Genomic DNA, 13,214 nt, shown 5'->3' with positions numbered 1-13,214 from the left:
ATAACACATGGTGTGTGACAATAGGGTCCCATTATAATGGACTGCAAAAGGCTGTTACTGGGCCTACATTGTTTTTCTCTGCAGAATATACTGTCTTCTCGCAGTTCTATAATTTTACACAGTAGATGATGGCTGCAGATGATGAGACACAACCTTGAACTATTTTGTACCTTAGACAAAAGCAGTATAAACTAGCTGCCCAGCAGATTGTCTGATTCTTAACACATACACAATTCAGACTACACTAAATTAGGGATTGTTGCTGAGTTAAAATCACTGATGATCTGAAAAAAAACATCATACAAATTGGACCTTTAAATCTTGTGTTTTAAGTGTAAGTTGCCCCCTTACCACATGAAACATGTGAAATAAATCAGTATTATTCTAGGACACACAGTCTCCTTATTGTGCCTGGTTGTGAACATGAAACAATATGTTTTATTGCTTTCCCTTTAGTAATTTGTCTGCTAAGTGGTATTTAGCATGTGCATACTAATGGGTCCCCTCTGAATGCCTGAATCTAAATGAACGTTCCTCATTAGAGGAATGTTAGACAATAAACGAAACAGAATCCTAATAGGATTCACCACCTTTCAAAAATGTAGCTCTTTCATACCTGTTCAGAAGTGAGAGAAAGTCCTTTTCTCATCACCTGTGTCTGTTAAAATAATTTTCAATGACACATATCACAATACAAATGTCATATTGATGGTAAGCTGATAATCCTAATACATTTCTTTTCCTCTGATACACAATACTCAATAAACTTATATATAGTAGTTAAATGCATTTTGACTCCTTTTTAAAACAAGCCAATTCTAAAAGGGATGTAGACAGAAATCTGTTCTATCTTTTTAATATATAAGGTATGGTACAATCTGCAGATCACTGAAACCATGCATGGAAAACAACAGTGATGATTTGACCTTGTAGCATCAAACATAGCCTGTCAAGAACCACAGAAGAACACAAGGTTAAAAACAGAGTATTTTATGTATTCATTTATTTTCAAATTGTTCTTATGACATCATGTGTATTCACAAAATGTGTTTGATTTTGAGATTATTTTTTATCAGCCTAGCATAGGTTTACATATTATAGGCTTGTGACTAAATTTTTTACTAGTAGTTTTTGTACAGTAGGCAAGACTTTTCCTTAATAAATGTATACAGGCTACATTATTATTTTAACATTATTTATACACTAGCAGTCAAAAGCTTGGTGCCAGTGATAACATTATACATTACTACTGAATACATATAAATGATCAAAGAATATACAGTATATGGAATTATCCAGTAAACAAAAAAAAGTCTTCAATAGCCAACAATATGTTTTATATTTTCGCCATCTTTCGGCCACCTTTTGCTTTGATGACAGCTTCGCATTCTCTTGGCATTTTCTCAGTCAACCTAACCTAACCACTCTCCAACTCATTCCAAACCATCTCAACTGGATTCGAATCTGGTAATGGTGGAGGCCAGGTCATGTGATGCAGCATTCCATCACATCTTGGACAAATAGCTCTTACATAACCTAGAGGTGTACAGTACGTGGGGTCATGTCATGTCCTGTTGGAAAACAAGGTCCTAAGTCACACAGATGGATGGCACTGCAAATGTTGTTTTGTGCACTTATTTGATGCAGCCCTCCATACCATCAACCTCCTCCCCATTTTAACGGTGCGACCCACATTCAGGAACATCTTTGCCATGTACACTAAGAAAGCTTTGTTTTTCATTCTAAGTATGGGGACTGCCTTATTCTTAAATTAAATGTTTTTTTTGCAATAATCTTGATTTGCACTGTAGTTGTAGTAACTTTAAAATACCTTGAAAGCGAAGAATGTTACAAATTAACTCTTGACAAAAAGTCTGAGAATTGAAAACCACCTTTGGAATATGACGAGAGGATGGCATGAGTGTACCAAACCAAGGACACAAGTCAGTGTAAAAATAGTTGACTGTAACTTTAATTAACTGTAATTAAAATAAAAAATACACCAAATAAAAAAAAAAAAAAAAAAATGCATCACATAAATCACATTTTTCATACATCACAAAACGTGGCAGTTATTTTTGCTTTCAGGAATATTACTGTTGCATACCAATTTCCCATGTCAGTTGAAAATAAAGTAAGTCATTAAAAACATTATTTGTTGTTAATTAATTTATGCATGCTATTTCCCAATAGATATGGAAGCTTCATGTAGCTTGAGTGAGTGTTACATACATGACTTATATTATATTAGTTACTGACAATCCTGGATGTAAAAGTACATTCAAATGTGATTTGTATGTAATAAAATGAATCAGTAGATAACTATTGTCCAATGTGATGATTCTCTTTACTTGAAAACCTTCTATCACTGCAGAGAAGAGTTTAAGACCCCCCTTTGGTTCGTTTTATGTAAATAGCATGTTTATCCATTGCTTTAAATACAAAAACGATTTAAATACCCTACCTGACCTTGTTTTATGCTAAGACTTTAGACTAGACCTGTCCTGGACCTCCGGCTTCACCTTCTACCATGTTGCCCTGACAGCTGTACTGTCTCTTTAAGAGACCCGGAAACGGTTGTGTTCACTGGTCGCGGGTTCCAAACAGAAAGCTGAGCTCCCTCCCGGCGATGATATCCCATCCTGTTATCTTGGCTTTTCGTGGCAGTGTGAGGTGCTGGCGACACCGGTCTGTCATTAAAGCTGCTCTGGAGGCCTCTGATATCAGCGGTTGTCGCTGGTACTCTACCCCGATTCGCGTCGGTGTCACTGACATGGAGGAGATACTAGCGAGGGTTGTTGTACCTTTACCCACATACGAAACAAGAGACAAGTCTCCTCCTCCTCCCGAGTCTAACAGCTTGGAGTTTATGCACTTCTACAGAAGTCTCGGCAAAGAAGACAAACTGGACTTCTTGACGAAGCTGTCACAAGACTTCGGAGTAGACCACAAAAGCGTTTCGGAGCTGGCTGTCAAGCTGCTGGACAATCAGTTGCGGGACCTGTCGACCATTTTACAAGCTGAAGACAGGCTCCGGTACAGCTTGACTCCCCGTTATAAACAGTTACTTAATCATATAAGCAGGGTCGAAAATGGAGTGAAGTTCCTGGTGGATCTCCGAGCCGATGTACTTGAAATAATCTCATCCAAAACTAGCGAGAGCCCACAGATGAGGGTAATACATCTGTTTATAACTTCTACGGGTGCTCGCATGTGTCATTCGTGTTTAGGCGTTTTGCACTGTTTAGCTGGATCTGGATATTCACCAAATTAGGGAGTGTGCATGTGGTATAATCTAACAAAATTGACATTAGACTGTGTATGACTGCTTACATAACTAACCCCCAAAAGGAGCATACACCCACCACACTCCTTCCCTTAGCCCACATGACATGGCTCACATTTCATCACAGCTTGAGTGCCAGTGACCTTTGATACAGTTTACAGTCCTGGGAGAACTAAATCATTGTATTCCTCTTAATTAAGGAAGCTTTTTTGCACACACAGTAGATTAGACAAAATTAGTTTGACACAAGGGACTGCCAACCATCTTCAGCACTTCCTTCAGATTGTCTGCACGCTTTAGCTGGAAAGATCAACATACTGTACTGATCAAACCTGCCTTCAACTGTTGCTGGAAAACTCTGTGTTAAAATAGACTCCGCAATTATGTGCCATTCTATACTAGAATAGACAAGAGCTACTCGCGTGCAAAAAAGGGCAAAAGAGCTGAATATAAATCAGACATATAATGAATAACTTGAATATTTTGAAGAAAAAGTTAAATTAAAATTGAAAGAAAACGCAGTGGAACAAACTTTTAAATTTCCATCACACAGACATGGCTCCCGTGCTCTTTGCCCCATTAATGGCACATTTTTGGCAACTTAAAATACAAAAAAAAAAATCCAGTCTCATTTACCTCATTGTTCACCCCTCACTCATGTTCAGTCAGATATAATTATAATTTCTAATTCACTCCAGCACTGAAGTATCACACTTTCCATGTGCACACTGAAATAAGAACTGTATGTTGTTTTTTTTTTTTTGGGGGGGGGTTAGTAAGATTGCTGTCACATCAATTCCATGCTGTTGTTTCGTTAGAGAATTCAGACCCCTATTTTTCTTTCTCTAGCCAAGTTTCTAAGGTCACAAAGTACAAATCTGCATGGAATGTACTAGTATTGCTGTAGATGGTTTGATAATAATACATGTTTAGTCACTGGGCGAAAAAAAAGGAGTCATTTGACAGGCCAACACTTTTAATAACATGCAGAAGAGTGCAACTTATAATTAAAGTGCACCAAGGGTTGCATATCTAACTGCTGTCTTAGCAGGTGCATCAGCGAACTGTATAGATAATTGTCCTGATTAGTCCTCCTAGCTGTATCTATAGCAGTGTGTTTATTTCTGCCTGTAGTTGAGCTGCAGGAGAATAGGTGTACAAATGAACACACTAGAGATGTACACATGTGATTTGTTGTGGTATGATACTTCAGTCAAGATTACAAAACTGAGATAGACAATTTAAAACTGGCCCTGCCTTGATTGATGTTGGACTGAAAAGGGTTTCCTGTCGCCTTTGTGATCAGTTTTTTATGCTTTTATTTGCTTTGGAATAGAGTTTCAATCCAGGTATTTTGTAGCATGATTTTTGGAGAGCCGTACCTATTCCCTGATGACTGGTAGCTGAGCTCCTGCTCAGTATCTATTTTATTCCTGCTGAGAGCTGGTTCAGATGCATTTAATTTCAATAACCCAGGCCCACTGAGAGCTTTTGTACCTTAAAAAGCTCTAAGCTACCTACAGTGTACCCACCTGCACTCATTGCTGACCACCTTGGTCCTGGTGGTGCATAGCAATCTGTGCCTGTCGTTATTGCCAGAATTGACTGAACTAAAATGAGAAAAGGTCAGGGTAAATGTGAAGCTTTTACTACCTGTATTGATGATATGGGCACACCGGGGTAGAGAAAAAACTGCCAATCCACAGAATGATGTAGATAATTGAAGCAGCAAAGAGGAGGAAAAATATATAAATTCTGAAACTACAAAAGTTTTGAAAATGCAGGACTGCAATTACTGTTGTTCTTGCAAGTGTGTCACTTTGAATTCCATGCTAGATTAGCCTGTCTTGGTTGGGTAATCGACTTAGAGGTCCTTTTCATCTATACACACAGTGAGAGGATGAAAGACAGACATCATTTTAGTCGAGTCTTTGGGATGCACAAAGTGAGGCTATTTTTTCCGAAGCAATGGCTTGCAGCCCACTCGAGTAGAGGTATTGGCACTGTTTGAGGCTGATCTGTAAACACTTTGGCACTCAGCGGTCATCTGACCTCTGACAGGCGGACTTTTCCTTCTGGGCACTGCAGTTTCCATTTCTCTGTATAATCACACTAAGCTAGACATAGAGAGGATACTTGTAGGAGAGGCAGGGGTTCGTCTTTCCTTTCTCTCCTATCTTATAACCTTTGTCTTTTCTAACCTTGGGCTTTGAATGCTCGACCCTCCTTTTTCAAAAGACTCCATCTTCTGCTAGGTCAATGGAATAGCCATCTCTTTTTGGCCATCCTTTTGTATGGGTCAGAATTGGCTATCCAAGGCAGCTGCTGCACTCACAGGTTGTTGATGTGCTCTGTCTTCTGCAGAAATGCCAGCCCAGGATTATCAGGCATTCTAGATAATTTATTGACTGGCAGTTTGGGAAGTTGGAAGAACACAAATACACATACATAACTGTTGTTTCACATTACTGGTTACTTTAAACTTGCTCTTGATTGAGCCAAGTTTTCCAGTATGAAAGGTCATGACCTTAGAGCTGAATAATGCTGTGCCTTATCCACACGTTGTATGTGAGGAAGAATTCCAAATTTTGTTAGTACTGGACAGCTCTTATACCTTGACTGTGTTGGAGCTTGTTTGTGTTAGCTATTATTATGACTGACAAGCCAGCATTAAAATAAAAGTGAAGTCATCTTATGGAACAGCCAATATAAGCAGTTTTTATGTGTTTGAGTGGGTTTGTATGCGTGCACCCTGTGCACTTGTTGGTGTGTTTGCAAGAGATTTGCTTTAAATGAAGTCTGACCTTTGCAGGCGGACAGGCCTGCTTTGAAATGGCAAGTTGTTTATTGAAGTGCCTCCTCTACACCCATTGCAAGCTCAGACAAATCACTACTCATAATGTGAAAGCATTCAAACAGTATACAGACACCCAGGGGACCATACACCCTGCACAGCCTATAATAGCCCACAGACAAACTTGAGCAACTTCACTGTCAGTCAATAAGATAGAGTCTATGAGTTATGTTAGTAAAAAAAGGTCATGAGATTTTAAAGACTGTGTGTTTATCTGTTTTTTAATAGTCTTATAAAAGCTGCAGTTCTTGTTTTTCTTAATAAGATATAAAAGAATGAGGGAAAAAATAGTTCACAGCTGTAATAAAAGGATAATCCACCACAGGGCTCAGATAACTTAATAAAATTCATGGATGCCATGACCAACTTTTTCTTATTCATTGAGAGCGTATAAGATTTCCTCTGTCTGACAGTGTTTTATTTATACACAATACAGTATTGATTCTATACTACAATAAAATACCAATGCAAGATTGTGTTAATATTTTCCCTAGCGCCTGACTGCTGCTAAGGGACAGAGTGTGGTGAATTTGATTATTAGGTGGATGTGTATGATAATTCTAAACTCTCACCTTCTCTTCTCTCCCAGGACCTGAGCGGCACGCTGAAAAGCTTGCTCTCTGAGTGGTTCTCTGTAGGTCTGCTCCGACTGGAGAGAATCACCTGGCAGTCCCCCTGCGAGATTCTGCAGAAGATCAGCCAGTAAGGACGTTGATGCACCTTCACACCGTTCTGTTCTTCTTTCTCGAACTCTTTTCATTTAATTGTAACCTCTTTTCTTACATACCAATTATACAGTATGAAAATTGGCCTGTCGGTCAATCTCTCTGCTGACTAGTGATTGTCCACTGATTGCACATTTAGCAGCCATAACTAGGCGTGTCAGGCCTGTGAAGCAGTATATTTCTACACATTAAACACCAATCATGGGGGTGGATTACTGTGATACTCTGCATTTAAAGACTTTAGAGGGTTGTGACCAAAATATAAAGAATCATCTGTATGTAAACCTGGCTAGATAGCCCCCAGTGGTAATGCTACCCTAACCCATTGTTCCCAAGGGAAGGGCAATGTCATTATTTAGCTATACTGTGTGGGTTTGTGCAGTTGCAAGCTGACAGAATAAATATCAGCTGTTTGTCAGGTATGAGGCGGTGCACCCCATGAGGAACTGGACTGACCTGAAGCGCAGAGTGGGACCATACCGGCGTTGTTACGCCTTCACTCATGCTGCCATGCCAGGAGAGCCCCTCGTTGTCCTACACGTGGCCCTTACTGAAGACATCTCTGATAACATTCAGGTTAGCTATACTACAGCCCTAGGCTGCTCCGATGGTTTGTCTCACTTTACAACACCTCGGAGGGTCGTTAAACGGGAGGGGGTGGGGAGGGTTTCAATTTGTTCCTCCTCACAGCTGACAAATGCATTATTGCCGTTTGAAAAACAATACTAAGACCTTTAAACTGCTTATTCCTCTAGGAGTGACCTCTGCACTGCCGACTTCCTTTTCTTGCCATTTACAGAGAGAAAAATGTGGTTCTGACAACACTGATATTTGACAGTATTTCACGTTGGGAAATAGTTCAATGATTTCCACAGTGTGTGCACGAGTGCGATGCCACTGCCTTGGCTGCAGGTATCCAGCTAGGAACAGTGACATCGGCCTGCTGATCCATCTGGATGAGTAATGCCGAATTTGTGCTTTTCTCACCAGAGCATCGTCCGTGAGTTTGCCACTCTTGACTCAGAGGAGGATGTGAATAAGATAAATGCAGCCATCTTCTACTCCATCTCCTCCACCCAGGCTGGCTTACAAGGGGTGGAGCTAGGCAATTACCTGATCAAGAGGGTGGTGAGAGAACTGCAGGTGGGTTGAAAGTGTAGTCTAGGCCATTTGTCAGCAAATCATGATTCATTGTTCATTGTGTGAGCTGCCTACTTGGCAACTATGATTAAAATACAGTGAAACTAACATAAATGTGTTGTTCTGATACTCCTTCTGCATCGTATATTACCTAATTTAATATTTTAGATGTTTTCATTTTGATGTTTTGAGGTGAGGACAAGAGTAGGAGTGTTAAGAGTTTACTAAGTAAAACACTGAAAGACATAGCTACAGCCATTGCACTAAAACAGGAGAGTTATTTAAATCTAGTTACTGTAAATACTCAGTGCTTAAGATAAGAAAAGAGGCAAAGTTATGTAAACATCTACTATCTAAATCTAAATACAATAAACTGAAGTACCCATTTTTATCAGTGATGCTTTTAAACCATCCTTTGCTATTAAAGCAAGAGAATAACACCTTATCATGAACGGCGCACATGACATGTATAGTGATACTGCTGTCGACTCCCGTAGAGCTCCTCAGCGCCACCCCTACGGTGTAGGATCAAAGCATGTCGCCTGTATCCACCCCAGGAACAAAATGTTTCACTCTGTGTTACCCACATGCTGACTTACTGAGATTTATGATGGATTGCTTTTCGAAACTGTAGCATTCTTGTCCTGCTGAAGTCGTGCTGCGTCTTCTAGTTGTGCTGAATCCTACACTACACCCCTAACTTGGTTAGGGGCTCGCTCGTACATTCATGAATGCAAACACACATAAATAGAGCAGTAGTCACCAGACAGTAATGAAATTGCATCCGTCCCCCTCAATAAGTGCAAGAGCCCTTCATATCGGGCCACTCCAGTGAGCACTTGTTAAATGATTGGAACACTGAATGCAACATCAAAAGCCACTCTACCCAACAGATGGGAAATGGCTCTTTATGGTGAATCCTCCATTAAATCAGGTTTCAGGGCCTTAAGCTGCTTCCGCTTTGTTATTCATACATTAGGACTGTTCTGATTGCTGCAAGCTTTCACGTATTGGCATTTTTTAGTAATGCAGTTCAGTGAGCTCAGCATATATTGTTTGGTGTTTTCTGCTGCAGCGTTAGGGCTGTTTTTGTCAGAGGTTGGAAAGTAGGTTATATCACCGGGTTCTAAAAGCCTCACAGACGACGAATGTTGTCTTTATCAAGACGTCTACTAGTTTGCATGTCAATATCTTCTACTGTCAGAGGTACTTTTTTCACTTCTGAATACTGAACTACAAAAGCAACGAGCAGGTACTTTAAACCAGTGAAGTTTTCAGGTGGGCCAACTGTGTAACAAATACAAATGAGACGTACTACCAACAGATGCAGATATGGCAATCTAGATTTTAAAAAATCCAAGGTAATACTTATATAGAAGTATTTGTATGCACTAAATGCAATCTTATACATTCAAATATTGGACGCAATGCACCTTAATGAAGCATCTTTTGAGTCTGTGGCCAAGATGACACCTCTGCAAAGCTAGTTACTGTACATTCGCTTTAACAGCCATTCACCATTTTTTCTAATATATAATTTAGCATCTATAGTTTCACATTGTGAAATATAACACTAAGACGTAAGTTCATTTAAATGTCTGTTTTACAATTACAGCTTGAGAAAAATTAGTACAATCCACTGTCTTTTAGTTTCACCTAAGGCTAGCCCTAGGAGAAAGTTTTACATAGTAAAATAGATATCAAAATGTCTGAATGTTATCTTCTGCCTTCATCAAATGAGAATGAGAGAAACTGAGTGGAACTAACATTTAATCAAAGAAACCTATGAGGGCATACATCTTTTATGCCCATAGCGAGAATCAAACCCCTGACCCCCTTGCTCTATCCTCGAGGCTACACAAACACAACACAGACGTGTTTTGTGCAACGGCCCTGGCTTTTTGACAGGGCTTTACCTTATGTAAAGGTGAAGTGAGGACCTACGCAGCCACAGAGGAACCACTATGAGGATGGATAGATGATAGAGCGGAAAAGAAAAGGTCACAGTCATGATTTAAGGTGAAGAGAGGAGGTCTTGCTTGTCTTTGTAGATTGGGCCCTAGAGCACAGTTCTGAGACTGCTCCTCGTTTTTCCTGCTTGTCCTTTCTTTTTAACCTTTCAGGTGCCTCTGTCCCTATATCTGCCACCTTCTGTCCTTTGCCAACTCTCAAAATGCGAGCGCTCAGTAGTTAAAAGTAGACAGAGTGTAGAAGGTGAGATCATGATGCAGCATAGTGGGAAGAAAGTCAAAGAGAGAGCTGGCAGGGCGGGGAGAGTGAGAATGTTGGATTTCTGAAGCGATGAGAGGGTGAAATGAAGGAGGAATAAAGGAAAACAATGTTGCGGAGCAAGACAGACAGACAGAATCGTGTCCCCCCCAGGGGTTGTCTGACACTTCCACTTTCATCTTCAGCCTTTCTCTTCTCTGCCTGCCACATCGCTCAGTCACTTATCAACCTAGACACTGGAGTGCGAAGATGGGCAGAGAAGGGGGTGGGAGGGGTATTTTGACAAAGGGAGAAGGTAGTGGGACGGAAAGGAACTCATGAGGTGGGTGGTGTGTGTGTGTGTGTGTGGTTGAGATGAGACAGAGACATGGAGGAGAGGAGATGAGGACAGGTATTAAAGGGTGAGAGTGCAAGGAGGAGAGGGGGAGGAGAGAGGGATCATCCATCTCCATCAGCAGCAGGCGTTGATTTGTAATGTTGTCCCCGTCTGAGGAACAAAAGTCCCGAGCAGCAGCCTGAGAAACGAAAACAACAGTTTTGTGGTTTTGATGCAGAGTTTGAATGTTCATCTTGCTTATTTCCACGGCTGCGAAAGTGGTGCCTTCCGCATCCGAGTCGGGATCAAATATCTGCTGCTTTCCATCCGTTTACCTTTACTTTGTTTTCCTTTCTTTAAGCTGGTTAAGAAAAAATGAGGCAGTAGACTGTCTCTGCATGAATGTTAATGATTTGCAGCGTTTCAAAATATAAGAGATTTTTAAAAAAATAATAAAATAATAAAATTGTAACCTTCAAATGCATGGATGTATTTTTAACATATTTATACGCTGCTTTTAACTCTTCCTCCTCTCTTCTCATGTCTTCCAGAGTGAGTTCCCCCACATGGCCCAGTTTTCCAGCTTGTCACCCATCCCCGGATTCTCCTCCTGGCTCCAGGGCCTCCTCAGCCAGTGCAGGAAGGAGGGCCGCGGCTCAGACCTCCTCTCTGGGCAGGAGTGGAAGGAGGTGGAACAGGCCACCGACTCATCCCCGGGGAGCCCGGCAGTCGACGCCCTGCGCAAGCTGATCAGCACCAGCGAATGGATGCGCTCTGAGCGTCTGTCCCGTGTCCTGGAGCCTGCCCTAATGCGTCTTTGCGCCTGGTACCTCTATGGGGAGAAGAGGCGGGGCTACGCTCTCAACCCAGTGGCCAACTTCCACCTACAAAATGGCGCCACCCTGTGGCGGCTCAACTGGCTGGGCGACACCAGCCCCAGGGGTGTGGCAAACTCTTGCGGCATCATGGTGAATTATCGTTACTTCCTGAACGAGACGTCCAAGAACAGTGCTCTTTACCTGCAGAATAAGGTCATCACGGCATCGGACCAGGTGCTCGGGCTCGTGTCCCAATTTCAAAGGAACAGCAAACTGTGAGAAAGAGACACTAAATAAATCTGTTTTATTTTGATCTGCAGGTTAGATTGTGCACAATGGTTTATTTTGTTTAATTTGTCTTAAATGTTTAATAAAAAACCTGTTCCAGAAGCGCCACTGATTGGGAGTCAGCTGCTTTTGTTTGTAAGTTTAAATTAGACCATTTCTCACATGACATGTCTCTTCCCATCTGCTGTATGTAGTGCATAGGTTAGGTTTTGCCTCATTGGGCTTCTGGCTGAAGCTGTTTGATACTGTGTAAGTGTTTCCCAGATGAAAAGGCAGTGGCTAATGAAGCACAACGCATCTATCAGTGGCTTTACCAGTGAGGGATATTATTCTATGACTGAGCTGTCTCACTGCAAACATGTTGAAGAAAGCAGAGTATTGGATTTTGTGTTGTCTATTTCTTTTTTTTTTTGTTGTTCACATTCACCTGCTGTCAACTAAACTGTATTCTGCAAATATAATTTCATATTTAATAACTCTTTTTTTCTGCTGTGTATCATGACCGCTCATCTTTCACAGTCTTCACTCTGGGCCAGACCCTCCTGGTATTTTTTATTTAATTTATTTTTTGGGTTATAATTTTGCCTGCGTACACACACGACCAGCTTTCCCCAGAGAGACATTGCTGATGTTCTAACTGCTCTGTACAGGTGCCAAGCATGGCTCATATCAGCCTATACCCCATTGTTGTGAAATAATATATCACAGCAAGTTGACTGTGAAATTACATTTTATCTCTCCAAGGAGCCAAACTTTCTTTTCATTTTTTCCCCCCCCTCACTCTCTGTCTCTCTCTCTCTCTCTCTCCTCCCCCTTTACTCTGCCTGTGCTGCTCTGTGTCCTAGAAACTAATGAAGTGAGAAATAAAGTTAAAATAAATGGCTAGATTGATGGTGTTCAGTTGTGGAGAAGGAGGGAGGAGAATAAAGAAGCATAAAAAAGGACAGTTGTTTAAAGGATGCCCTTGAGAGACAGCGGGAGTGTCTCAGGAGAAATAGGGGACAATAAGAGACCCGTACTTCTCTGTTCGCAGCTTTGCGCGGGGGGACGTGGGAAGGAGCGACACTGTCACGCAATCTGACAGTGGAAGAAAGATGTACGCCGTGGTGTGGGTTGCCATGGAAACTACAATGACATTTTCCACACCTGCGGCTTTCAGCTAGGGCTTGTTTTGAGTCACCTTTGCCCAGGAGCGGTCGGTGGGAGTGACCGCAGTGCAGTCTGGGTTAAACATCTGGCGCTTTCCAATTAGAATCTCTTTATGCCATACGATATTATGCCATACAGTGAAAGCAATGACTTATTTTAAAGTAGTCTGTCAGGTATTTCCCATAGGACTGAGAAGACAAATTGCTCACACAGTGAGCAGTTGCACTGAAATCTGATTTATGGACACACCGGGTACCTCTAAATGAAATGATACAAACCTCCTCAGTGGCTGCTTTTCGAATGATGAGTCCCAGCTGCACACCTCCAGTATCTGATGGGGAAAGCTTTTAATTGTTTTAAAGGTGCTGACGCTAAAGTGCTAATCAAGTCCACTTTTCATGTGTTAAAT

At 41.3% G+C, this 13,214-nt stretch overlaps 1 protein-coding gene across 1 annotated transcript; it reads left to right on the top strand.

Moving 5' to 3' along the window:
• Positions 1 to 2,079: 2,079 nt before the first annotated feature.
• On the top strand, positions 2,080 to 12,555 carry mlycd (malonyl-CoA decarboxylase). The gene is made up of 5 exons (XM_026366639.1): positions 2,080 to 3,175; positions 6,730 to 6,842; positions 7,285 to 7,441; positions 7,856 to 8,008; positions 11,102 to 12,555. Exons 1-5 carry the CDS (start codon positions 2,630 to 2,632, stop codon positions 11,645 to 11,647), a joined length of 1,515 nt encoding a protein of 504 aa, XP_026222424.1. The 5' UTR covers positions 2,080 to 2,629; the 3' UTR covers positions 11,648 to 12,555.
• The last annotated feature ends 659 nt before the right edge of the window (positions 12,556 to 13,214 follow it).

This window comes from Anabas testudineus, chromosome 6, assembly GCF_900324465.2.
Source record: "Anabas testudineus chromosome 6, fAnaTes1.2, whole genome shotgun sequence".
Lineage (NCBI taxonomy): Eukaryota > Metazoa > Chordata > Actinopteri > Anabantiformes > Anabantidae > Anabas > Anabas testudineus.
The sequence above is the reverse complement of the archived record's forward strand: the minus strand, read 5'-3'. Positions and strand labels throughout refer to the sequence as shown.